Here is a 26,445-nt window from a genome sequence, read left to right as displayed (position 1 = left end):
AAACAACTCGAAAAATCGTCGCAGTTATTAGGAGTACAGAACATGCAAGGAGGTTTACTGGATTTTTGAAATCCCCACCCCAAGAGGGAGAGAGGAACCGCGTTAATTGGCTATGTTACAATGATGGCTTCCAAGCGTCAACCAATGAAAGTAGCCCATCTCTAGAGAGCTGGCGAAGTGGGAGGTCGGAAGAGCCAGCCAATCAGCGCGCCGATACACGCGTAATGGAAACGCCTATGCCACGAAGGCCCCGGCCAATCAGAGCACTGGTATTGCGCGTAGTAGGACGCCCCGCTACAAAGATGCTGACCAATCAGCGCGCCACTTTCACCGTATTTTCAGTAACCTCCTTGCCTAATATGCTTTTCTAATACCTGAAATGATATTTTTCAACGTTTTGAACGGAGGAAGATCCAATTCTAACCTACTTTATCATTGCCATATCTTCTTTCAACAACTTTTATCGATATTTTAAATGTTTTTAAGGAACGCGTAATTAAATTCTCATTATATTTAATTTAATTAAAAATTAATTAAATTAATTTCTTTTGTAACATGTATAATAAAAATAATTTTTATTGAAAAATAACCTACATAACGTTAAAAAAAATATTCGGGAATTCGATCTTTTATTCTCTTATCCATAAAAATATATTTGCGGTGTTTATCGCGTGAATTACTGTTCGATACGTTTTGTCTTTGAATAATTTTTAATAATTTTTCTAATTTCTTCCAGATAATATTTCTATGGCATTTGATGATTTGGTTCATTGAAACAGTCTTTATTGAATATTTCGCGCGACGTGTTGAGAGAATCGGCAGGTTGCGTGTGCGTACCAAGAATACTTGAGCGCAGATGCAAAAAAACAATAACATTACAGCGGCGGAGGTTTTAATTGCATCTTAAGGCCGGTAACAGTGAGATTATTTATGTATTTCATTAAATTATAATGTAATTAGGATAATAATGGCGAAGAAAATCTCGACGGTGCTGATAGACCTCAGTGGAACGTTGCATATCGATAATACGGCTATTCCGGGAGCTATACAAGCATTGAACAGGTTAGTTTAGGTTTCCTCTTCTTTTTTTAGTATTTAATTGTTTGTGTTTTATTACATATACTGTACAACTGTACATTGTTTTTTCTCTACATCTAGCTTTTTTAAAATACTTTAAATCGAAGAAGAAAAGTCAGAAACCAATGAATTAATTAATAATGGAAAATTTATTGTTTAATAATGATTTTTATAACTAATGTCTATTTTTATATAACAAATATCTCTTGAAGACACTGAACTAAGAATTAATAAATAGATGATAAAAATTGAGAATAAAAATTAATTTTTGTGAAAAAATTCTGAAATTAATCAAACTGAAAAAATTTATGATTCATATTTAATATAAAGCAAATCAGTTTTTACTCTCTAGAATCACAAATTTATATTTTAATTTTGCAGACTACGAAATGCAAACTTATCGATTAAATTCGTTACTAACACCACCAAGGAGTCAAGTAACTACTTGTACGAGCGTCTAATAAAACTCGGATTTAACTTGCGAAAAGAGGAGATTTTCAGTTCTCTAGCAGCGGCGAGGAAATTAATCATTTCCCGGCAATTGAAACCGATGCTGTTAATCGATCCAGCGGCAATGGAGGATTTCCAAGATTTGGTGACGGACGATACACCTGACGCGGTGGTGATTGGTTTAGCACCAAGCAAATTCAATTATGACGAACTGAACAAAGCGTTTAGGTAGTCATGTATTCTATTCTTTTTTTTCTCTATCATTTGAATGACATATTACACTTAACTACGTATGATATTTAAGATTGCTTTTGAATGGCGCTTCCCTTATAGCCATTCATGAAGGACGGTATTACAAACGCCCTGATGGTCTAGCTCTTGGTCCTGGAGCATTCATCAAAGGATTGGAATACTCTAGCAGTGTGAAAGCAGAGGTCGTTGGTAAACCGACCATAGGATTTTTCAAGGCAGCATTAGAAGAGATAGATCCAGCACAAGCAGTAATGATTGGAGATGTAATGCCATAGATAATATTGTCTTTTTGTCATTGTAATTTTTTATGTATTTACACGCAGAGAGAATGTATTTCTAAATTCATGGCAGCCATGGGACGATATTGAATTTTAATGAAATTTGCCATAAATTTAAGTACAAAGTTTTGTAAAATTTAACCGAATTATTTTATTGTCATATTAATAAATTAGAAAAAAATTTTAAATTTTTTGAAATAGCATGTTGTCCCATGACTGTTACAAGAAGATAAATTTTAACAGAAAATTTTTTCCATGCAAATATAAATTGTTTTGTGATTAGGACGTAAGAGATGACGTAGCTGGTGCGCAGGCAGCTGGAATCAAAGGTATTCTGGTACAGACTGGTAAATATAGAGCGGGGGATGAGAACACGATTACTCCAAGACCAGCAGAGGTGTGCGCTTCTTTCGTAGAAGCTGTAGAGAGTATTCTCAGTGAGATTATTTAAAGATTTATGGATCGGCGAAATTATGAAATGTGCAAGTGGCAATAGAATTCTTTATTCAAATATCGCTGCGCGATGTAATCTCTTTTCTACATTAAATTCTATATAAATACTGATTATTTTATAGTGTACATAGTCTGGAGTGATGCCGTATCATTGTAAAATATACACAATAAATACAAATAGACATTAATGTCAATCTTTCTCTGATATGAAGATTTTTTTATATGTCATTTTGTCTATCATTATAAGTTTCGATAGAGAATATCAATGTATAGCAATGTATTACAAAGTTAATCAGGTAAATATGAAAGTATTCGAGGACAGTTGGAAAAGCAGCTTAAACGCGTGACATTCGGCATACCAGCCGCTTACTTTTTCACGCTTCCTGTTTTAGTATTCAAGGATAGAAATATCGTCTCGGTTTACATTTGTAGAAAATTGTAGAAAATTTAACCTTTTTAATCTGACATTGGAAAATTGAATAATTTACATTTTGAGACCGTAAAATTGTATTTTACAAAGTAATGACACAAGCATTCGATTTTTCGTAGAGACGATATTAGTCTACAATCTTAATCTCCTTCTAAAAATTAAAAATTTAATCTTTCGCTATGCGAGTCTTATTTCGTAAATAGTATCACTGTAAAACCTGCATCCAATAACGAAACAGGTTTACAGAAAGGAAATGTGTTATCTGTCAAAAATGTTCGGTGCTCCGCAAGTATTGTATTTTCGGTACAAAATTTGGCACCAAAATTTACTTTTTTCTTTTAAATTTCGTTTTTACATAAAGATGAAATTATAATTTTGATATTTACATTATTAATGTTCTCATATAATGCTTTGCATTTTTTCGTATAAAAAATACCTCGAATGAAACGACTGAATCTATCATCTTTAACGAAATAAAATTACATGCCTGCTACAAAATAAACAGTAGTAACTTTTATAATTATTCATTGTAAAAAGAAAAACACATTTATGTGTATGAGTTACTTTAAAATATTAATATAAGCCATGATTGAAAATGCTCTCTGTAATTTATGATTAGAGATTTTGATTACTTGCATTAATAAATTTATCTAAAGTGAATACATTTAAAGAAAAATAAAGAATGATTAATTGTGATACGAAAAATCTGTATAGAGAACACTAATATGTACATAGTTAAAGAATTATGTAATCAACTGAACAATATTAGAGTTGTTTATAGATAATCATTATGTTAAAAAAAAACACGTCAGTTATTACTGTAATAAATAATTAAAATAATTTCAAATTCAAAGGCAATTTACAATTTGCATTTCTTGTGATATACATCATATCGAGATGTTTACAAGATAATTATATTTTCACACATCGTGATCTAATTTACATTTGGTATTTAAGAAATTATTCTAAGATTTAATAACAATTTAAAAAAATATAAGTTCACTGCGCAATTTCTTTCGAAACAACTCGTGTAAAGATAACAAAGCATTCCTAACTAGAATGATACAATTTTTACCAACCATACATCCATATATCTTCATTCAGCCAAGAGAAACGTTTCTCTCTTTCTCTTTCGTACTGTCTTAATAATACATATTTGGAATAGAAAATGAAAACAAGTGACAGCAAATACTTTCTAATGTACGTATGTAAAGCATTGGCATTACCAAACTAAGGTAAACCCAAGCTTGATAATAGATAAAATTATAACTTACAACTATCCAGTAAAGTGACAAAATATTTACATTTATAAAAAGATTGCTCTCACACACATAACTTTTTAACGTAAACAATATCGTATCTTACAAACATACTAAAAATTAGTATAATTTTTTTCTTGACAATTTAACTCTTTACAGTAATAGCAAATATTATTGGCTTTGAGTTGTTTGCACAATAAGATCTGTTTAATTTTTATTCATACGGCGTATATTATGGACATTACATTTTTTCACAGTCGTGTTCGTATATGTACAGTTTAAAATCTAAAATATATCAAGTATTAACTTAAAAAACTACATAATTTTTATGCATTATAAATCTTTTTAAAGATCAAATTCTGTTATGAATACTGTATATGTGGCGACAATTATATTATCAATGGTATTTTTATACAGAATCTTACAAAATTTAATTTTTAAAATTAAATATCCCATTATTTATATATTTTAGATACATGTCACATATTTATATTTTATTAGTTTTGATCAGGACAGAATTTGACCTTATTACATTGCAGACAAATGATTTCTCTTATTTCCTATATGAACAATAGGAAATATTGAACTTCTAATTTGGCTATTCAAATATAATTTGATTAATAGTAAATTGACATATCTCTCTCTTCCCTTTTTTTCATATATATATATATATATATATATATATATATATATATATATATACACAGATAGATGGATAATTTCTTTTTCTCGTTCTCTAATATGAGGCAGGTGTTGAGTACACATTTTGCATGCATGTATATAACAAAACCATTGTATAATTTCTTATAACCTCAATAAATATGCAATATATTTTATTACAATACTAAAAGAAGACGATCTTATGTACTGAATACGAAATAGCTAAAATAGAATTAATAAAGAAAAATTTGAGAAGCATTTGTGAGGATCACCTGGATCCATTAGACCTAACGAAACCAACAATTTTCTCGGCCATGCGGTCTATTCCCCTTTTTTTTCTTGTATTTGTGCCATACGTTCTTATTGATACTTTTGAAGTGGGAAGACGATATATGGCTGACAACAAGCTTTAAAATCTATATCCAGGTACAAAAAGCATGATATTCTCAAGCGGATTAATCGAGAGTAATGCTCCGTCGTGTGAATTTGGCCGCAGGATGCAAGTGTATAAAAGTGAGCAATATACATTAATACTTCCACACATTATTGCCTTAGAACTTTGCTTTACATTAATCTCTAATACTCCAAGTACGCTTCGCTTCCTTTCGCTTCCGCCTCAGCGTCGCATGAAACATTCGTTAAATCCAGGTGATCATTTTCTAAGAAGAATGTGGCACAAGGTACCATATTCTGCAAGTAGCCCATGTATTTTCTACTATTCTGAAACGAACCAATTTTAATTTTTTTTTAATCAAAATCAATAAAATAATCGGATAAAATAAAGAATTGGAGTACGTGCAGCATACTTTACCATGGTATAAAACCAGACACATTGTAAAGGTTCATGTAATGTAGTTAACTCTAACTATTTAATGGGACGATAATGAAGTGTTAAATCCGCTGAACTTTTCCAGATGAAATGTCTGACCTGAGAAGCAGAGGGACACACGTAAAATATTTTGCCAATGATTACAAAAGATTTACTCAGTTTGATACATACTGTCCTCAGATCCATCGAAGGATCCAAGACCTGATCGTTACATAGGAGTTCGACTTTTTCCTCGGCCAGCGAAGAATTATCGGCATTAGAGTCTGTATTCGTTCTATCACCTGCTGGAGACCCGCTAGAAACTGTATTTCCGCCACCAGTCACTGAACCTGAGTCGCTTCCCGCACCAAGCACTTTATCATAAACATGCTCAGCCACTTTACGTACTTGTATAAAATCATTTGCTATCAAACGATCCCTTAAAGATAAAGACACAAAATTATTATTCATCAGCCATTCAATAATTTGAAAATATAACACATACTTTTTCAAACTTTTTACACCCGAAGAGGCATGTGGAAGAAGATAGAAGGGTATTTTAATGAATTGCGGAAGATTTTTGTCCACGACGATATTCACCACCCATGGAGGTACGGTCTCATTCAATAACACGCCCTCAGTTTCTCCCGCGGCATCTCGAACTAATAGTCTGTAGATAGTTCTACCTCCCACTTCACTAAAAAAACAAAATAATATAATAATCTATTGATCTAATCAATGAAACTGCTTTTGATTCTTGCAAAATATTCTTTTCGCATACCTGAATGTGACAGGTGTATGACTAGGTACTGAAAAGTATGGATTTCCTCCTCTAGTGTGCTGCAAAGGAGCGTTTCCATCATTGCCGTTACCCTCATTTTCGTCATCAGCGTGTAACGGTCTCCACCAATGTTCGAGTAACGCTTGCAGCAGAAGATTCCCATAATTCACTAAAAATAGGAGGGATATTAAATTCACGAATCAATGCAAATATTACTAATAAAATACAAATATTACTAATAAAATACAAATATTACTAATCACCTTTTTGATCTACAGCATCGTTTTCCGCCAGACCAGTCTCTTTGGCGGAAACCCATGCAGAGAAGCAATCGTTTTCATCTTGTCCTAAATGTATAGTTAGCATCTGCAATAAAAATAAAAAAAAAAAAACATTTAAAATTTAATTCTCGGGAACCATTGAGTCGTCGAAAAAACGAACACATACCCCTGTTTTGAGATCGACATTAAACCAATTTGGAACATACACCATTTTGTTTCTCTTTTTACACTCCTGCTCAAAATCAACTCTGCCTAAATCTTCTATTTTACACGCCTTTAATACATCATATAATGCAACATTCTCTTCTGTATCCTTTGTTAAAACGTGTCTTTTGTCATTCAATATGTGATAATGTCTTATGGCAGGACCACCTAATATTTTCTGTGCAGGTTCGGTGTTCCTTAAAATATTACTCGCGGAATCGCAATAATCTCCAATTCCTAACTCTTGCCAATCCTTTTGGCTTACTGGCTGAAATAACAGAAAAAGTTCTTTACAGTTTATGTTCTTTTTCATACTCCAAAGATACTTAAAGTAAATCGGTAATACTGACTTTAATATCCTTTTAACATTACAAAACTTTATTTACCCAATTATTAATGGTTGATTCGCTGGTAGCAACCCAAATACTAGATTGATCCGGCGTCATAGCCATTTTGAGTATTGGTGCCTTTTCCTCGCAAATAACTGTATATCTCTCTGCATAACTTAATTCTGTTATTACTACTCTCTTATCCCTGCCTCCAGATATTACATGGCTAAAATTATCCGTTGCCTAAAACACATCAGATTTTAATATTTTATAGTAATGATTAAAGTAATGAAGAACTTTTATATGTAATTATACATGCAATTACCAATAATGCCCAAACTCCTTCTTTGTGAACTCTATACGTTTGCACGCATCTCTGTTGGCCGAGCGACCACAATTTAATAGTGCCATCGGAACTCGCTGATAAGCACTGCGTCCCATCTCTGTTCAGGACTAACGCTTTAATATTGTCTGTGTGACCACGAAGTTTCATGAGTTTGGTACAAAATCGTGGATCCCACACTCGAAGGACTTTCTCCGTGCTACCGCTCACAACAACCGTGCCGATCTGATTCATGGCAAGGCTGTATATAGAGTCTCTGTTTCCACTCAGAGACGACGCTGTAACGAGAGCAAAATTTTGAGCACATTAATCACATACAAAAAGATATGCGCAACAACGACCAAAGATGCACAAATTACATACTTGTGACTGTATTATTACTCGCTGTGAGAGCAGTTAATGTGTTAACGTCCCAGAGAAATATCGACTTGTCCAGACCCGCACTAGCAACTTGCTCTCTATCTTTGGCATATGCTAATGCTTTGACATAATCCTTGTGTGTGCGCAGGGTAGACATACAGAAGCCTTTATGCGCATTCCATACTTTGACAGTGGTGTCGGAACTTGCTGATATAACTGTACAGATTGTTGATGATTAGTATATTGAAGTTGAAGTTAAAAACCAAACAACATTATACATTTAATATAGGCAATATATTCATGTAGTAGAATATATATTTTAAAATCTATATTTATTTATATTATGTATGTGTAATTTTAAAATATATTACAACAATTTATTAAGAATATTTTATCTAAGTGTGCACTTACGATTTTTGCCATTACAACATAGCACTATATCATTAACCCAATCCGTATGATGTTCCATAGATTGGATATAAGGCTCCTTCATGGTCCTGCAATTCCATATCCTTATAATGCTGTCTCTGCCAGCAGAATATAGCCTGTGCAGAGCTGGGTCATACTGTAAGGAATTAACACCAGCCCTGTGTTGCTTCTCCACCTCGTCTCTTATCACCATAGATACCTTTACATAAAAAGTGATTTGCTGTAAATTAACATAGCCCCTTTCATTACACTTCTTGTAGGAAATCAACAGAATCAACCTTATTAATGTTCAATGAATGCAGTCAAACATTCTTACAAAAATACATTATAATTTTGATTTTTTTTTAAATTTAATTCAAGAGAGAGAAATAAAGATTTAGTGTAATCAAACACTGTAAATTAATGTCAAAGAAGCAAAATTCATCTAGTATTTATAAATCTAATTCTTAGCACAAGAAACAAAATATTATTATATACAATGTGTTATCATGATACAAATCTATAAGATTGTAAGAAGGTATGCTTTCATACAACATCAGCCGAGAGGTTCAGCAAGTTTCTCGCGAGGCGAGAATCACGGATCTGTTAGAGCAATGAGATTATATACCTGTACTTTCTTACGAGCGCTCTGCCCACCAGTTTTGTGAGCTGCCATTGCGCCCGGGATCACCGCCTCGTCCGGCGTCTCAACGACGACGTCCCAATCGCGCAGAGGAGCGGAAGAAAACACGGAGAAGTCCGTTCGAACGTGAAGACCGTGAAGACGACGCACACGATGTAGATCGCGTGCGGCTGTTCAAACTGCGACAGGAGTATCACGTTGCACACGATCCCGCACTCGCGGCGTCACTGGCATCATCATCGTCGTCGTCGTCGTCGTCGTCGTCGTCGTCGTCGTCGTCGTCGTCGTTGTCGTTGTGTTGCTGTTGCTGCTGTCGTCCACGTTGCCGAGTTCACTGTCGGCGAATGTCGCGTGGCATCATCCTCGTCGTACTCATCATTGCACTATCGTCGATAACGGCACAACACGCGGTAGCGGTGCATCACCGAAGGAGAGACAGAGAGAGAGAGAGAAAGAGAGAGAAAAAGAGCGAAGAAACGCTCGCCGATTTCCCTCAGAAGATACTCCACGACTACGGCCGCAAGGCTCCGCACATGATGCCCGTAGCGATCACCTGCGTTCGCCGCCGCTGCTACTCCCGTACCCCGCCGGCGTCAATATGCCTCAGCATAGTGTTTTGTACGTATGTACATAGCGTTACATCACAATACTCCAGGATCCAATTCATCCAATGAACACCCAACGAACGATCGCGCCGTCCGTTGTAGTCCCATTCGCTGTATCGCGCATGGGAAAATGTGATTCAGCTGGGCAAGCGAATCGTCGGCCAATCGCAGCTGAGGATAAAGCGAGTTTTTTAATTCATCGATTGATCAATCGTATTATATGCAAATGAAGTTTTTGTGGAGCAAAATTGCATTTATCTCGAAAATATTCCGAAATATTCTTTTGAAATATCTCTTTTAAGTCCACACTTTTATCAATGTAAATTAACTTCCATTTCAAATAAATGTTAATATTCGGGTATATCACACCTAAAACGGCGATTTCAATCGATTATTTTAATTAGTAATTAATTTAAACGGAATTGTTTAAAGCAAAATTTTTAATCTTTTTTCATTTAATTAAATACTGAATACTAAATTCCGCGATTCCAATTAATCTAATCAACCGATTAAATTTATAAATTAATAACTGCAAAACTTATATATTTCTAATATAATTTTGTAATTATTTTAGTTAAAAAATTACTTAATTATTAAAATCTTATATTTTACATAAATAAATTAGAATTTGCGGAAAATGGATAAGGAAAGCAAAATAATACGATCAATTTTAAATTTTGCAGTTGACTATTCTTAAGTTTAATTGGCCAATCAATTTAATAGCACCGTTTTAATGAATGATTGTTCCTTTGAATGTTAAATTTTAAATTCGCGGTTGCTTGTTTGTTACATATGGCGGATTTAGGCAACCAATCAAAAATCATTATTACTTTGACTAACTCTTATTACAGATACTCTAAATTAGTTCGCTTGTCGCGCCATCTGCCGGCGCTGCAATTGGCTCGGTTGACGCGAGCGCGCCAATCGGCGTGTCCATTGCTAATGCGCCCGGAGGGTGATAGGCGGCGAACGTCCGGCCGCGATACGTCGGAATATGGAGGTGTGTTAACAACCGTGGTGTTCTCGCAAGTCGCAAATCGGCGGGGGTTTCGCCATTTTCTCAGTACGTGAACCCGTGGTCGCTACGCCCGTCGTCCGTCGTTGTTGGGGCGCATTGGGGCATTTGGGGCCAATTGGGGCGTCGACTGGTCATCCAGAGCCGTCATTTATTAGTGTTGTGATTCTTGGTGGACGCGAACGTGACGCCCGGCACGGCGTCGCTACCTCAGACAGCTATGAATCAATCGCGAAATTTCACATCGCTGTTGAATCCGAGCTACCTGCAGAACGCACAGCAACAACAGCAGCAACAGCAAAATGCCGCGAGCGCGAACTCGGCTGCAGTTGCAGCCGCGGCGGCCGCAGCCGCCGCCGCGGTGAGTGCGGCGATCGCGAACGGTACACAGATGAACGTGAACACGGCGAACGCCGTACCACCGACTCGAAAGCGGGAAGCGGATGGTAAGCGCGTCTCCACCTCTCCTTTCTCTGCATATCGCAGGAGGCAGAAAACGTTTCTCGTACGTTTACGGAACAAATTGGGTTCTTCGTAGCTACGTTATGTTGTTTCTGTGCTTAAAATGAATTTTTTGTATAATTAGAAAAAGAGGAGACATAAGTAACATAAAAACTTTAGTAGAGATAAGGAGTTAAATAGAAAGGAGATGAGCGATAAAGACAAATTATTGTAACAAAACGATTACATAAACGTTGGAACCTCTGTTGTAAAGATTATCTCAGAATGTACTCCTTAATATTTTTCCTTCCCAATGTTTGTACAATTGTTTTATTATAATCACCTGTTGAATTTTTTGTTGTTAAACCATCTTCTCATTGTACACTTATTTTAAAAGTAAAAGATATAACGATAACGTAGCTACAAAAAATCTAATTTGTTTTGTGAAAGTGTGAGTAATGCTTTCCATTTTGGTGATAGTGAGAGTGAGAAGACTAATGTCAATTTTTCATCAATGTAGATTAATGTTGATCTCTTTAACTTATGTTATCTTTTTTTAGTTTTTTTATGAATTAGAAAAGATAAAGAGTAAATGAAACTGAGATCAAAATTAATTCACATTAATAAAAATTGGCATTAGAGAATGTTCTAGGAAAGTTAATTGTTTATGGGAATAATATTAAAGATGTTCTGCAATCTTTTCATATGAGAATAAGAACTTGAAATTTTAAGAATGCATTTATGAATAAAAGCTTTTCTGCTAGTTTTTCAAATTTTTATCATGTAATTTTCTTTAAATAACTGTCTAAAATAGCATTTTATGAGAAAGAGAATTTTAAGTAGCTTAATTGCAACCTTAAATTTTTTTCAAAATATAAGAATTTTGAAAAAAATTTAAGTTTTAAGAACATTTTGGAATTAAAAAATAAAGTTTTATAGTATTATTTTTATGTAATAGTATAAAGTATTTATGAATTATCAATTTATTAATTTGTATAATTTTTTTCAGGTGATTGTAAACAGGATAAAGAATCGAAAGATGGAGAACGTAGGAAGAGGAAAAAGACTAGATGGAGTGGTAGCGAACATGACAAAACATTTATACCAGGGATGCCAACAGTACTACCGACAAATCTGACTCCTGAACAGGAGAGGGCTTATCTCTGTAAGTTTCTTTTGTACAATGGATACAATGTATCTCTTTTAGTACGTTAGTACATATGGCTAGGGAACCATTTCAAATACTTTTGCTTCTGTACATAAGTTTCTAAAACCTAATTTATAAGAGTAGATGGCTATGAATGATGTAAGTATGATAATGTGTATATATCAATAAAAATTCAAAATTCTTGGAGGTAAGCATTAGGACTTCTTGAGAACTATAAAATCATCAAATTTGGCAAAAGGGATTGCCAATTTTGCTGAATAACTATAATCTGACCATCGATGCATTTTCAATACCATGAAATTTTATTAAATAAACTGTATAAACTGTATTATACATCATTTAAATTGCATATTTTAGAAGTAATACATCTTAATTTTTTAGAACTACTGATAAGTCACATTAAGCGTTGCAAGCTTTTGACTTTAAAAGTAATCAAGATTTAAAATATATGTGCACACAATATTTATTACTTTTCTGAGACTTATTTTATAGAATGTATACGGCAAATTGGCAATATCTAACTGTTGGGGTTTCCGCCCCCTCTAACCCGTTGGTTTACAGTTCAGCTGCAGATTGAGGAAATCAGCAGGAAGCTACGCACTGGAGATCTTGGAATTCCGCTTAACCCCGAGGAAAGGTTTGAAAGAAACTTACATACCAAAAATGAACATTACATATCTACAAATACCTATCTACTGAACATACAGCGACCTATAATACAGGAGCCTTAAAAGATATCTCTGTGGCTCAGGTTCAGTTAGTGTGGGAATACCAAATGTCCATTTGAAAAACGGTCGGGCTTGATTAGAGCCCCCACGCAACAACAGAAGATGAATTTTGATAGTATTGGTTTGCCCTAATTAATCTTTTCTAATATCTTATTTTTTACTAAACATTGCTACAGCGCTGTTAACCCCTTGAGCAGATAAAGATCATAGAGTTTAATATGACACAAAATCCATATTAAGAAATTGTATTTTTATTTTGTGCACCTTTGTTTCATAATGTTTCTGAGGTTATTAAATACGAATTTCATGTTATAACATAATATATTTTAAAATGGTGAAAGTATGGCAGAAAATTTTGCAAAATGTTTTTGTACTTTTATATCTTTGTATGTATAGTTTTAGTGCAATTTTGAAGTTGCTGGTTATGAATTGGATGTTAAAATTATAAATCTTTTAAATAGCATTTTAAATACAAAAAAAAACATTAATAAAATTTGTAAAACATTAAATTTTCACGTTGAATTTTTATATTGGATTTTCAAAAGTAAATGTAGAAATTTTAAATTTACATACTCGTGTTGCCTTCTAGCTATTTATAAGAATTTATTGCAATTGTCTCATAAAATTAGAATTTGAAAATTTTCTGACTCTTAAAGCTGTCATTTTGAATTAATAAGTTTTAAATTTTTTACTTGAAATTTGAAATCCTTGTTTTAAAAAAATCAGACAATTTTGGGCAATTTTAATATTTCTAAAAAAAAATGATTAATTTTTATGATATCTATAGACATCATTCACACTCCAAGTCTTAGTCTATGACGTCTATACACGTCACTTCACACTCAAGGGGTTAAATATTGAGTATCTTTTTCAAAATTGAGAATTAGTATGTGAGATAATATCTCGTAATAGATTTGGCATATAATGAACTGTCAGTAGCAGTGTTTAAAGAGAACAGTGGGTATTCTAGTTCATATGTCTTGTATAGATACATTTTTGCACACATAGAATAACTCTGAGGTGACCTATCGTAATCTCTTTCTAGTAATCATTTAAAAGTTATGCAGTGTTAGCAACCAGACATTTTACATTATTCAATATTTCACTAAGAATCTATTTTATGCATGGGTCATCTTGAGTAAGATTCTGCCCCTTTATTCAGGCTGCCGTGATTTGCACGGCATGTGTTAAAATTGTTATAATAATCTTGATTGCCAATAGGAAGATCATTAATCAACTTGCCAATATCTGTTGCTAATTACAATCTTAATGAGCAGATTTCAGGAAAATATCGGTTTATCTATCATTCTGAAATTCTCATTCGTATCGCAATATTGTAACAAAGAATTTAACGTTACTTTCAGGTACAGGTCTTAAATAATAAACTATATACTTTTTCTAATAAATTAATTTATTCCAATAGGTTTAACTTTTTCCAATTTTAGCTGGAACCATTATTTTTATGTCATTGTGTTTCCGTTAATACGTAGTAAGATTTTACGCCAATTGCATTTATAACTAATCCAAAAGATTATTTCTTAATAATCACAGGATCTGTCTTAGCAGCTGACATCATACCGATATCTGCCGTGCACAAACGCGCAGTCTTCCAGTGGTTGCCTACTATAGAATACTAAATATATAGCTATGCTATATTCGGCAGCGACAATTTTTCTATTCTTTATTTCGATACCTCCTGTTGGGAAATTCTATGACACACAGTCTTTTCATAATTTCTAAAAGTGCAACTGTGATTACATAAGCAAACTGATACAATCATGCAATGAATTCTTTAGTACATTTGTAGTTGGACATATCTTAATGTTATCACCTATCAATCACATATTACTGTTATTGAAACAAAATTATTGAATGTTATTTTATATTTTCTTTATGTTATATAGTTCTTTTAATATTGTAGATAAAATTTTAAATGCAAAATAATATTTTTTCAATTCATAATTTACAATAGAAATTTTATAATTTTATAAAAGATTAAATTTGTCAGATAATATTATGTTTACAGAGAAACTAAATAATATTGCAGCACCATAACAGAAAGATTTTATAACAATAGTTTATTTATCAGAGTTTTTTTATCATGATCTATATAACGCATAACTCTGCTCTAAATCTACGGTTCTTCCCCACTTTTATATTCATACAGTCATAGTAGGGTCAGGTTGCTTATACGCTAGTACCATCTTGATAAAAATTTATATCTTGATATGGTTTATTTTTTTTATTTTTCAGATCCCCATCTCCAGAGCCCATTTACAGTAGTGATGGTAAACGGTTGAACACGAGAGAATATCGTACAAGACGTAAATTAGAGGAAGAACGTCATAATCTGATTCAGAAGATCCTTAAGATCAATCCAGAATTTAAGCCACCACCAGATTATAAGTGAGTCGTAAAGATATGTACTTTTAATACAAATAACATTTTAAAATATTTAACGAGTATTCGTTTATTTTTTAATATTTATGTTTACTTTTTTTCCAGACCACCAATAATACGAGTTCATGATAAAGTAATGATTCCTCAGGAAGAGCATCCTGATATAAATTTTGTTGGTTTGCTTATTGGACCGCGTGGAAATACTCTAAAATGTAAGCATTACAAACTGCATATTTTACAAGCGATCATCGATAAATTACATAATGTGCACAACTAGAAATCTTAATTTTTCTATGTATTGTTTTAAAATTGTTTAGCTATGGAAAAAGAAACTGGCGCAAAGATTATAATTCGTGGAAAGGGTTCTGTGAAGGAGGGGAAAGTAGGCAGAAAAGATGGACAGCCTTTACCGGGCGAGGATGAACCTTTGCATGCATATATTACCGCAAATAATTTAGATGCTGTTAAGAAAGCTGTGGAACGAGTATGTATTAATTTTTTTATATTCTGTTTCTTATTAGAAATTATATGAGCATAAAGGATAATTATGGTACCACATACAGAAAGAGCATTATTAAATTAATTGAATTTTAATTTAAAGTATATAATAATAAGGAATATAACAAACATAATAACCAGTGCAATTGGATTCATGTGTATAGATTCATGAGATTATTCGACAAGGAGTGGAAGTGCCAGAAGGTCAAAATGACTTGAGACGTAATCAGTTACGCGAGTTGGCTTTATTGAACGGGACATTGCGCGAGAATGACGGACCTCGTTGTACCAATTGCGGCGCTTCAGATCACAAATCTTGGCTGGTGTGTGAAAATTACACAAATATTTTATTAAAAAGATCTTTCTTTTTTCTAACTAATGTAATCGTTGATGGTATTTTAGTGTCCTGATAAACCAAATGTGACAAACAACATAGTGTGTTCAAGTTGTGGCGGTGCAGGACATATTGCTCGAGATTGTAGATCAAAGAGACCTGGCCAGGGAGGGCCAGCAGCCGCTGGAATGGGGGGAATGGGTCAAGCTGGAGACAAAGCCAAGATAGATGAGGAGTATATGTCGCTCATGGCGGAATTGGGAGAGGGTCCACCACCAGACAGATCAAAAACTGGACAAAATAGACAGAATCCCAATCCTAATTATCCTGGACTTTTTGACAGGTACAATCATTTTTCTTTATCTATTTCTTCTCGTTTTCTCAATCTCTACATTCTTTTTTTCGATCTAAATTGGACACAATAATCGTTTGTTCTTTCTAGGCAACAGCCACCTCGCGCGTTGATGGCTGCTCCGGCACATCCGCCGCCGCAGATGATGCAGGGCGGCCCGATGATGCCACCGCCGAGTATGGCACCACCACCGTGGAGTCAGGGAGGCGAAGGAATGAATAATATGAACATGCAGTGGCAACCGCCGGTGAGCATGCCACCGCCACCGGGCGTGATGCAGCCACCACCACCACCACCTGGTTCCACTACGCAACCCAACATTCCGCCGTTAATGCCGTGGATGGCTGGCAACAACCAACCGCCGCCACCAGGTCAAATGCCACCTACGCAGATTCCACCACCCGGAATGGGTATACCACCGTGGCAGCAGGGTCAGCAGGGACCGATGCGGCCACCACCTCCGGGCACGGCGCCGCCCCCAGGATTCCCTGGTGGCTGGCAGCCTCAACAGATGGGTGGCTGGCCACCGGCTGCTCCGGTCCCACCCCCTCCTCAACAACAAACTCCCGCACCACCCGGGATTGACCTGAATACGCTGCCGACGTTACTAGCACAACCACCGCCACCACCTCCGCCCACCAGTTAGTGTAACGTAGTTTAATCACGTAACCATTGACTTCCGATCTATGTAATAGCAAAACGATATCATTGAGATTGAGAAGAATTTGATGGAGACAAGAAAATGAAAGGTAGAGAATAGAAACTGAAAGAGGCATTATGTCCTAATAAAAAGTGAAAAGATTGAGATAGATAAGAAACTAGGAAACGATGTAATCAAATCGCAACTTTGATTTGAGTGATCGATTTATTATTATAATTTTTTTCATGTATAATCTCTTGCTTTTTGTTATGAAGATATTCTGATGTGATCATTAAAAGAATTCTGCAAGCTGGATATAGCTAAAAAACTCTGAAATCATATTTATTAATGTAGCACATAATTTTACCTTGTTACAGATTTTAATTTACCGCGAATAATAAATGCTGAAATTTCGTATATGTCATGTGAATAGCATCACGTCGTAAGTGACTTATGACGCATAAATTCTCTCATAAAAGCACAAGCGATTCTACATTTTTTTTTATTTCATTCCGAAATCGAATCTATCAATGTTGAAGAATTGTAACATAGGTAAAAACATTTGTTCATATATTTTATTTATATATATATATATATATATATATAATACTCTAAAAATACTATATATATATACACCTATTACAATTCATAATTTTTAGCACATAAGTGATCGATACTATTATTTTTGATTAAGATGATGAAATTGTAGAAGTGATAATAATTTCTGTGACGTTCACGTAATATTTCAGGATGTATGCCAAAACTTATTTGTAAATTGGACGTAAAAACTTCTTACATTCTGAATCTTTTGAGCACTGGAAGATTTTACGTTTCTAATACTTTAAAGTTAGTAAGGGAAAAAAAAGTTCAATATACTGTACGCAAGAACGTCAATTGAATCGCGCGTTAGATAAATATCCACGGGCGATGCAGGACAATACAAACTCATTGGCGACTTTAGATTTAGTCCACTGAATCATCGTTTCTATAGCAACGTATGTGTAACCTTCGATCGTAAATATCCAGATTGTACACATATGCAGAGTTGTCCTTAAGTATACTAAAAGAGGTGATTTCTCACATTAAAATGGAAATTTCATATGACTGTATGTTCAAAATGATTTAGTCTTGAAGATGCAAAGTGCTAAAGTTGAAAAAAATCTTTTTTCTAAATGTTATTTTTCTAAAAATTTTTTAATCACTCGAGTTACATTGGTGAAATTTTGTGCATGTTTCAAAAATATATAGGTTCATCCTGAGTCAAACTTTATTTTTTTGCGAAGAAATTAATGTTTTCAAATTTGAAGTTTTTATGATAAATGGAGTAAAAATCAGCACAAAAACATCTTTATATTATTTTTGATTGAATAAACCATTTTCGAGAAAAAAATTTTGCTTAAGGCTTTTATTTAATGTATTTAAGAATACTAAAAAGTTTATGAATTGTCTTCATGTCTTGATTCATTGTTAATGCCTGCTAATAACTAAGATACAATCAAGACATGGAAATAACTCATTAATCTCTTAATATTTTTGAAAAAAGAATGTCTTGGACTTGTATCTTTGAAACTGAGACGTTTCAGGCATGGTAATATAAAATTTTCATCTTGAATTATATATTATTATGTAAGGAATCACCCCTTAAAATCTTAGAATACTTAAAAATTACTCTGGATATTTATATTTAGATAGTCATAATTGTATTATGACACGAACGAATTTATATATTTTAGCAGTAAAAAAAGCTTTGCTGCTAAAATATTGAATTAGGCAAATGGAAGTATCATGGAACTTAATTTCACGGTATCTTGTTTTTTTTTGCAAAGTCGAATAAACAAACAAATTGTACACTGTTCGTCCGTCAGCGTCACGACGACGACCTTAAATTACAAACGTCCAAGCGCAATAATTTCTTACTGTACCTTAACCTCGTGTTAAAAGGGAGATTTTAAACAAGATGATTCGCGAAGATTTCGAACCATATATGTTACTTTGTGCTAGGTTAGTATTACATGTGTTGAATGTATAATGAATTAAATTATTGATAGAAATATGCTAGGTTGCTTGCTATGTATTCAAATTACATAATAAACACATATGAAACAAAGTTCCTGCTTTAATTCACATAAATAAAAAAAATATATATATATATATACACACACACACACACACACACACACACAGTGTATTAAAAAGAACCATTCAGTCCTCGTTCAATTACCATATTTCATAGCAGACTTCATGGGTAATCAGTCAGTTGTCATCAACAGTTGATTTATATATTTGGTGATTTATACAGTATAAGATGCAGTGCTTAAAATGCTAGCATATTATTCTATACAAGAAATGGCAGTTACGCATTTTTTGTATAGTCATGCTAATAAACCTGTTTCTATTGTACGGCGTCAAAAATGTTTATATCTCGGGAACGGTTGACTTCAACCTATGTTTACTAAAATTTTTTTACTCAGTATGATGTGTATTATTACCATATAAATGCTGAATAGTTTTTTAACATCCTTTATATGCAGGATTATGGAACAGATAGCAGATACTTATGTATTTTAATAATATACATTATATATTACAATATTATCTACAAGTGATTATCGCATTGATACAATACACATATAATTCATTGGAATCTAGTGACTGTCAAGCTTTTTCTTCTCTTCTGGATAGGTCTCATAGTACCACTTTTCATACTCGTCCTTCATCTGCTCACGACGCGCAAAGTATTTGGGATACATAGCCTTCTCTATAGGATGCCAATAATCCAAGACCCAGTCCTCAATTTTGGCCTCCCGGCCGTATGCTGATCCCGTGGCCGAATTGGCGAATGTTATTGGTTGATAATGCAGCTTGGAAAAGAGCTCTTTCTCCCCTTCCTCCAGCAGATGCTTTGCATAACGAAAGTCTTTTATGTCTTTATTCTTGTCAAAACGCTCTCGCAATAATGCAGCTTCGTATCTGTCAAAAAATTATAATTGAAATGTCATTATGGTAATTGATTGTCATTAACTTCATCATATTCCTTACTACAGAAACATTTCTACAATTATTTCTCACAAATAGATCGAGATTTTTCATGTTAGTCATGTTTATGCTGTCCTTTTTTTCTAGTGTGACATTAATTGGTTTAAATTGATTCCTATCAAGGTAATTTTCACAAAATTTTGATTTATTTTAACTCAACAAAGTTCAAAATTTGTAATATTAGACATTGACTTGAACTGTATCAGCATTTATGTTTATTGCCTTTCTTTTTCCATTTCCATTAGGAGAAAGGCAATAAATGTGATAAAAGTTGATAAATGTGACAAGTCAAAATTATAAATCTTGAATAACATTAGTTTAACTTATCAAATAAAATTTATAATATTTTGTTAATACAAATAAAATTAATAGTTACTTCCAACTTGATGCAGAGTGAAAGATAGGATTAAGAACGATAAATTATATACTATATACTTGAAATTAGCAATTTCATCAATTTAATTAATCAATAATTAACTTATTAACTAACATCTATATTATTTCATATTATGAATAGAACTATTTATTATCATTTGACACATAAAAAAAGCATAACCTTAAGAATAATAAATTGTACAACTTAGAAGTTTGCTGTTAGCTATTCTGTCAATTGTATTAATTAGTGATTATGGAGTGATAATTGTACTATTTTATTAATATGAATTATTAATAGATTTATTAATTGACATTTAGGAAAAAAGATTAAGTTAAGAGCAACGAGTTTTTCAGTTAAAAATTTTACTTTAAACGATTTTATCTCTTGAATTAATTGTTAATTAATCGGTGAATGTTACTCCCAGTCAAGTACCTGCGATCGTGCACATTATGAATCCAATCCTGCATACAACGCATAGCGCGTTTGTATAGTCTGCACACTTTTTGTTGATGCGATATGAGCTCCGAAGGAATATGTGCCATCGCTTTGTTTTTTTTTAAAATCACAAATTTCTCCGAAAAATTCTAACCTTCGAAATACCTAGTGAAGTTACGATATAACACATACACATGTAAGAATCATGAACTAATCAAGATGAGAGATAAAAGATCTTTCGAGCGTTCTGACTAAAACTGACATCTCGTGACAACGATCAGAAAGTTCTCAAATTTAAAAAAGTGGAGGAAATTATAACATGACTTGTTCATCTTTATCTTTTAATCTTCTTAAACAAAATTTAAAAATACTTTCTTTATAATAAATACTGGCGTGGAAAAAATTAAAAAAAATTGTTTATAACGATTTAAGTCGTCTAATCATATATCATATAAACACCTCTCTCTTTCTTCTTTTTTCACATTTTAAAACTAAGAAAAATTTTTATATATTTTTATTAATACTATTTTTAGTTTTTACATGTTTTTAGTTTTTATATGTTCTTATTTTTAATAAAATATCTCTTAATGTAGTCTTCTCATGTAGTGATTTACCCAGTATCACTGCCACATCAGGTATCCTAGTAGAGATGCAGGCATATTTCCTGGTGGACCTGCAGGTGCATAATACAGAGGTACACAGTACATGGGCTGTGTGGGTGTTCGTTGTACAGATTGAGCGGATGTTGTAGATTGTACAGGTGCATGATACACTGGCTGTACAGGTACGTGGTACACTGATTGTGCTGGTGTATGTTGTATGGGTTGAGCAGATGCATGTTGTATGGGTTGCGCAAATGCATGTTGCATGGGTTGCGCAAATGCATGTTGCATGGGTTGCGCAGATGCATGTTGTACAGATTGTGCAGATTCATAGTACAATGGTTGTGCTGGTGCATGTTGTACGGATTGTGCAGGTTCACAGTATACTGACTGTGTGGGTGCATGTTGCAAGAGTTGCTCAGATACATCTTGTATGGATTGTGCAGGTGTTTGGTACACTAGCTGTGTGCATGCATGTTGCACGGGTTGCCCGGATACATCTTGTATAGATTGTGCAAGTGCATGATATACTGGTTGTGTAGGTACACAAGATGTGGACTGTGCATTTACTCTATCAATATGCTTCAGCCTTTGTCGTTTCTTTTGTACCACTCGACGTATCGAATGTTTTACTTTCTAAAAAAATAATTTTTATAAAAACATATTACTTTAATTTTAATTCTGAGTAATTTTTTATTACATAAAATATTGAAATGAATGTTAAACCTGAACCCCACTTTGAAAAAAAATTGTTGCACAATTCTTTAATTTTGTAATTTTTATTAAATTTTTTTCCCTTTTGTCATTCCACCATTTATTTTTATTTAACTTTAGTTTAATATCACATTTTCATATTTAACAATAATACTTCTCATACAGGAGACCTTTCCCACCTAATATTCTTTTGAATTCTTTTAAATTTGTTTTCTTAGAAAAATGATCTCGAATATTTTATATGTAATAATAATAACAATGTTACATTAAAGAACTGCATTTTTTATTTTAAAGTTGTATTTTATCTTCTTCAGGAAAAAAATAAAAATAAAAAATATGATATACAAAATCTAATAATTTTTCTTCATTCAAAATTAGGATTCAGGAGACATTCTAAACTCTAAAGTATAAAAAAAAGCAATTTTTTAATATAAAAGGTTGCTGTTTATATAATAACAGAATTCATAACTGCTCATTTCTCCCCCCCCCCCTCCTCCCAAACTTGAATACACTCACGATTATAATTGTATGTATGTGTGCGTGCGAACAGATGAATGAGTGGGATGGAACAAATGAACAATTATATTAAGATGCATTGTACTTACTTTACGTATCACTTTATTTTTTTGCATCGGCACGGTTGTTATTTTTGCATCCTCTTCTATTGCTGGTGGTTTTGCCGATTCGATCACTTCACTCATAACGTCTACGTTTTTTGCTGCAATGAAAAATACAATAATATATAATTATACAGATTATATTGTATACGTATATATTATATATATGTATATTTACATGATAGATCCCTTATGGCACTGCAGATCCTCTGATCCATTGATTCTCACTCTACAGAAAACTGAATAAATGGCAGTCAAATCGGAACCACTGCCACAAAAAGACGATCGGCAAATTTTCGTAAATATCAAGTGGGTCCTGAAATAATTGAACGATGACATTATACTTCACCTTAGGATGCAAATAGAAACATAATTATTGTTCCGAGAGATAATTTTCATTTAAGACTTTTGTAATAATCAATACTAATATCTACGATCTATTATTTTTGAGTTATTTATCAAACAGTAACTTGATATAAGATATTCTCAGTTCTTATATTTCACATAGACTCGCATATCCTTATATTTCATAAACAGATTCGCATTACCGCGCATTTCCAACTTTAGGCAACCAAAACTTGTTTTATGTAGATCTACATTCCGATCACAGTTCCGACATACACTGCCAGCACTGAAAATCTATAGTTCACGTTACGTATACTATAAATTTTCAGTGCTGGCAGTGAATTTCTGAACGCAGTCTAGGGAGAGACTGCCGGAAGTGCATTGGCTCGGCGACGGAAGTGCGCGCCATCTGAGCAAATTCGTTGCCGGCATCGCTCTGGCAACCGTTTCCTCGATCTCGTTGGCGGTCATTCGTTGGCAATTCGTTGGTGGACTGTGGTGGACTTTCCTCGTTGTCGAGCGATTTTCGCTGAATTGCGAGGTATCACTACTTGCGACGGTCCGTCGCATCGCGCGATCTTTCACGTCTCATCCATATCGAGCGATTTTGCGACATACGCGCGCGCAATTAGAAGTCGTAACGACGCACGCACATCGAAACGCAGCGCGACGAAACGTTTCGATGAATTCTTACGCGCGATGTTGCGATAATGTTGTCGTCGACGTCGTCATCGTGCCATCATTGCTGGCGACGAGATCAGAGCTCGGGCGGGAATACGAAAGCGATCGCGAGACGGATCAGAATATTATAGTAAAGATATCTTTTTTTTTGTAGGTGGAGCGCACAATTTGATTGCGAGATGACAGTGCCACCGGATTCTTATCAGATCTCTCTGAACATCATAGAGGCGATCAAGCAACACCCGGTGCTATACTGCACTGAAGTGAAAGGTCTGCCAGTGAAGTTGCAGGAGTTTAAGCAAAAAGTTTGGAAACGCATCGCAGATGAGCTTGGACTGGACCGTAAGTCTTTATGTTGCTTTCCAGATAAAGCTCAAAATCATATTATAAGATGTCTAAGGGTATATTAAAAACTTTTATATAAATATCTTTAAAAAGTCTTATGACTTTATTTTTGTTTTGGCTGTGTTTACTTTAGCATTTACAGCACTTGTAAACAACATTTGTTTTTGTTAAAAATTTGATGAGCAACAAAGATGAAATGATGTTTCCAGTGATGCTTGCTATGAATGCAATAAAGAATGTAGTCTTTGTGTCTAAATTATTTTTATGCATATCTTTGCTGATGTTGCTCAATATTGTCTATTGTAGCTACATGGGTCAGACTTAAATGGAAGAATCTTAGGGACACCTACTGTCGTATATTGAAATGCAAGAACAAATCGGAAGAGGGTGTAAGAAGAAAAAAATGGATCTTCGAGGATCACCTAAGTTTCATAAAATACCCGTAAGGAACATCTACATCTACCTGATGATAGAGATCCTACAATTGGAGTCTGGCTGTGAACTAATTTTATCAAAATTTTAATAAGAAGGATATATATTACATGATATATTCACATTATTAAGAATAAGAGTTTTTTATTTTCTTTTATCTTTTTCTTATCTCTTTTTCTTTCTCTTTCAGGAGTTGACAGATTTTTATATACTACTCAAAACTGACTGGCTAGACTTTGATTGTAGGATCTCTACTCGGCGATTTTGATGCTTTTCTTAAACTTGATTTTCTCAACTGAGAGTATCTTGGTAGGTACGAAGAGGACTACGAGCCACAGTGTGTAGAACTGACCAAGGAATATATACAAGAGATAAACTCGGGTGAAGTGAGCTCTGAGGGTCTCTTAGAACAGTTGGAGGACCGGAATAGCGAGGACTATAGCGAATATCTGGAAGTTCTTGAGGAGACGTCTGCCGATCCGGTTTTACTGGTACCCGAAACGATAGAAACATTAGACAGTGATATGCAGATTGTCAATCAAGATGTGGCATCAGGCAGTGAACAAAATTGTACGCAAAAGGATCTTGACAATTACGTGCAGCAAATACAGTCAAAGTATCGAAAAATACGTCCAAAACGATTGAAGACCGATCATCCGTCCGTCTTGAAAACATCTAATTCCAATAAGATAAAGAAATCTTCCTTTAAGAAAAGCAATACAAGCACATATGATACTAGCACAGGTGATTCTATTCTCGTGATGAATCCATCACCAAACACATCGCCTATAAAAGGATCGAGTAACAACGATTTCGAGCCAATTTATCTGGCACCCGAGAGCAAAAGTATAGATTTATTTTTTGACAGCATGGCGCAAACGGTGAAGAAATTGCCACCTAAGGTACAAGCGGATCTCAAGATGCACATCTGCAAGCTTGTCACAGAGGCAGAGGTACGATACTCTGGCCAAAACATGCCGCAAAGCACGCAACAATTCATAGCGCCACGTGGCATGATACCTAAGCTAGTATTAATACCTTGCAATATGATAGATAAACAAGAAGCTAAGGATTGATTCGTTATCATGTTAAACAATAGATCACATCAAATTATTTAATACAAAACAAAATTGTATTTTAAGCTATTAGAAATTTTCCAGTGCATTTTAACATTAGTATATATTGTACATATATCACAAAATGGTACTTTTCGACTTAGTTTAATCTGCTCTACCTACATGTGACCGTTTGGATATTTCTTATGACTTGCCCTATGTGTGTATGTGTGTGTGTGTATATATCATACATATGTATGTGTAAGTATATATGTATATATATAAACACAAATATTTATTATGGACAATAAAAGAGTACTAATGTTTTAAAATTTAAATTATTTATTCCCCCTAAGAAACTTATTTATGTGAAAGGCCTAAATAATTATTATATAAAAAACATAATTATGTGAAGAAATACATGGATCATTGAATATTGAAGGATATTTATACATGACATTTAATTTCTGAATCTTGAAATAAGAACCGACCTTAATGTAAAGTATGAGCGGCACGTACGCGCTCCGCGGTAATGCCCGATTTCTTCATCTCCAAATATCTGGCAGATAACTTTATCCATAAGATATCTCCCAGAATTCGTTTTCTTCAC

At 33.9% G+C, this 26,445-nt stretch overlaps 6 protein-coding genes across 11 annotated transcripts; 3 read left to right on the top strand and 3 right to left on the bottom strand.

The window, feature by feature from the left end:
* The first annotated feature begins 683 nt into the window (after positions 1-683).
* On the top strand, positions 684-2,698 carry LOC105195696 (haloacid dehalogenase-like hydrolase domain-containing protein 2). Its single transcript, XM_039448157.1, has 4 exons — positions 684-1,062; positions 1,459-1,755; positions 1,832-2,042; positions 2,341-2,698. Exons 1-4 carry the CDS (start codon positions 968-970, stop codon positions 2,506-2,508), a joined length of 771 nt encoding a protein of 256 aa, XP_039304091.1. The 5' UTR covers positions 684-967; the 3' UTR covers positions 2,509-2,698.
* Positions 2,699-2,786: 88 nt separating this feature from the next.
* Positions 2,787-9,717, bottom strand: LOC105195697 (WD repeat-containing protein 48). Of its 2 annotated transcripts, none has more exons than XM_011161223.3 (12): positions 9,002-9,717; positions 8,377-8,593; positions 7,969-8,181; positions 7,588-7,883; positions 7,320-7,505; positions 6,896-7,201; positions 6,712-6,814; positions 6,449-6,617; positions 6,173-6,364; positions 5,860-6,106; positions 5,671-5,787; positions 2,787-5,579 (listed from the first exon to the last, which is right to left on the bottom strand). In XM_011161223.3, the coding sequence occupies exons 1-11, from the start codon at positions 9,047-9,049 to the stop codon at positions 5,725-5,727; spliced, it is 2,040 nt and encodes a 679-aa protein (XP_011159525.1). In that variant the 5' UTR covers positions 9,050-9,717; the 3' UTR covers positions 2,787-5,579; positions 5,671-5,724. The 2 variants fall into 2 exon arrangements, with proteins under 2 accessions (XP_011159525.1, XP_011159526.1); XM_011161224.3 differs by having other exon boundaries at positions 2,787-5,574.
* Positions 9,718-10,856: 1,139 nt separating this feature from the next.
* LOC105195699 (splicing factor 1) lies at positions 10,857-19,304 on the top strand. Its single transcript, XM_011161225.3, has 9 exons — positions 10,857-11,082; positions 12,087-12,242; positions 12,807-12,882; positions 15,227-15,379; positions 15,479-15,585; positions 15,691-15,857; positions 16,036-16,194; positions 16,274-16,548; positions 16,648-19,304. Exons 1-9 carry the CDS (start codon positions 10,857-10,859, stop codon positions 17,201-17,203), a joined length of 1,875 nt encoding a protein of 624 aa, XP_011159527.1. The 3' UTR covers positions 17,204-19,304.
* A 156-nt stretch (positions 19,305-19,460) lies between these two features.
* LOC105195700 (NADH dehydrogenase [ubiquinone] 1 beta subcomplex subunit 9) lies at positions 19,461-21,275 on the bottom strand. The gene is made up of 2 exons (XM_011161226.3): positions 21,042-21,275; positions 19,461-20,167 (listed from the first exon to the last, which is right to left on the bottom strand). Exons 1-2 carry the CDS (start codon positions 21,149-21,151, stop codon positions 19,843-19,845), a joined length of 435 nt encoding a protein of 144 aa, XP_011159528.1. The 5' UTR covers positions 21,152-21,275; the 3' UTR covers positions 19,461-19,842.
* Positions 21,276-21,544: 269 nt separating this feature from the next.
* On the bottom strand, positions 21,545-23,633 carry LOC105195702 (extensin-1). Of its 5 annotated transcripts, none has more exons than XM_011161228.3 (4): positions 23,526-23,633; positions 23,156-23,293; positions 22,966-23,078; positions 21,545-22,282 (listed from the first exon to the last, which is right to left on the bottom strand). In XM_011161228.3, exons 2-4 carry the CDS (start codon positions 23,193-23,195, stop codon positions 21,665-21,667), a joined length of 771 nt encoding a protein of 256 aa, XP_011159530.2. In that variant the 5' UTR covers positions 23,196-23,293; positions 23,526-23,633; the 3' UTR covers positions 21,545-21,664. The 5 variants fall into 5 exon arrangements, with proteins under 5 accessions (XP_011159530.2, XP_011159531.2, XP_039303744.1 ...); XM_011161229.3 differs by having other exon boundaries at positions 23,448-23,527; XM_039447810.1 differs by lacking the exon at positions 23,526-23,633 and adding an exon at positions 23,412-23,485.
* Positions 23,634-23,716: 83 nt separating this feature from the next.
* Positions 23,717-25,883, top strand: LOC105195703. The gene is made up of 4 exons (XM_011161230.3): positions 23,717-23,863; positions 24,158-24,345; positions 24,655-24,790; positions 25,094-25,883. Exons 2-4 carry the CDS (start codon positions 24,183-24,185, stop codon positions 25,854-25,856), a joined length of 1,062 nt encoding a protein of 353 aa, XP_011159532.2. The 5' UTR covers positions 23,717-23,863; positions 24,158-24,182; the 3' UTR covers positions 25,857-25,883.
* The last annotated feature ends 562 nt before the right edge of the window (positions 25,884-26,445 follow it).

The sequence above is a fragment of the Solenopsis invicta genome, chromosome 4, assembly GCF_016802725.1.
Source record: "Solenopsis invicta isolate M01_SB chromosome 4, UNIL_Sinv_3.0, whole genome shotgun sequence".
NCBI lineage: Eukaryota > Metazoa > Arthropoda > Insecta > Hymenoptera > Formicidae > Solenopsis > Solenopsis invicta.
This window is presented reverse-complemented; position numbering and strand designations above follow the sequence as displayed.

Excerpts from the sequence above, each read along its gene's own strand:
- LOC105195700 (XM_011161226.3), bottom strand. The coding sequence starts at position 21,151 with ATGGCACATATTCCTTCGGAGCTCATATCGCATCAACAAAAAGTGTGC. Across the intron at positions 20,168-21,041 it reads CATAATGTGCACGATCGCAG|ATACGAAGCTGCATTATTGC; the intron begins GTACTTGACTGG and ends ATTTTTTGACAG.
- LOC105195702 (XM_011161228.3), bottom strand. The coding sequence starts at position 23,195 with ATGGATCAGAGGATCTGCAGTGCCATAAGGGATCTATCAT. Across the intron at positions 23,079-23,155 it reads TGCCATAAGGGATCTATCAT|CAAAAAACGTAGACGTTATG; the intron begins GTAAATATACAT and ends TTTTCATTGCAG. Across the intron at positions 22,283-22,965 it reads AAAATAAAGTGATACGTAAA|AAAGTAAAACATTCGATACG; the intron begins GTAAGTACAATG and ends TTATTTTTTTAG.
- LOC105195697 (XM_011161223.3), bottom strand. The coding sequence starts at position 9,049 with ATGGCAGCTCACAAAACTGGTGGGCAGAGCGCTCGTAAGAAAGTACAG. Across the intron at positions 7,202-7,319 it reads AATCAACCATTAATAATTGG|CCAGTAAGCCAAAAGGATTG; the intron begins GTAAATAAAGTT and ends CTGTTATTTCAG. Across the intron at positions 6,365-6,448 it reads CATACACCTGTCACATTCAG|TGAAGTGGGAGGTAGAACTA; the intron begins GTATGCGAAAAG and ends TTGTTTTTTTAG.
- LOC105195699 (XM_011161225.3), top strand. The coding sequence starts at position 10,857 with ATGAATCAATCGCGAAATTTCACATCGCTGTTGAATCCGAGCTACCTG. Across the intron at positions 15,380-15,478 it reads AAGCCACCACCAGATTATAA|ACCACCAATAATACGAGTTC; the intron begins GTGAGTCGTAAA and ends CTTTTTTTCCAG. Across the intron at positions 16,195-16,273 it reads CAGATCACAAATCTTGGCTG|TGTCCTGATAAACCAAATGT; the intron begins GTGTGTGAAAAT and ends ATGGTATTTTAG.
- LOC105195696 (XM_039448157.1), top strand. The coding sequence starts at position 968 with ATGGCGAAGAAAATCTCGACGGTGCTGATAGACCTCAGTGGAACGTTG. Across the intron at positions 1,756-1,831 it reads GAACTGAACAAAGCGTTTAG|ATTGCTTTTGAATGGCGCTT; the intron begins GTAGTCATGTAT and ends ATGATATTTAAG. Across the intron at positions 2,043-2,340 it reads AAGCAGTAATGATTGGAGAT|GACGTAAGAGATGACGTAGC; the intron begins GTAATGCCATAG and ends TTTTGTGATTAG.
- LOC105195703 (XM_011161230.3), top strand. The coding sequence starts at position 24,183 with ATGACAGTGCCACCGGATTCTTATCAGATCTCTCTGAACATCATAGAG. Across the intron at positions 24,346-24,654 it reads AGATGAGCTTGGACTGGACC|CTACATGGGTCAGACTTAAA; the intron begins GTAAGTCTTTAT and ends TGTCTATTGTAG. Across the intron at positions 24,791-25,093 it reads CTAAGTTTCATAAAATACCC|GTACGAAGAGGACTACGAGC; the intron begins GTAAGGAACATC and ends GTATCTTGGTAG.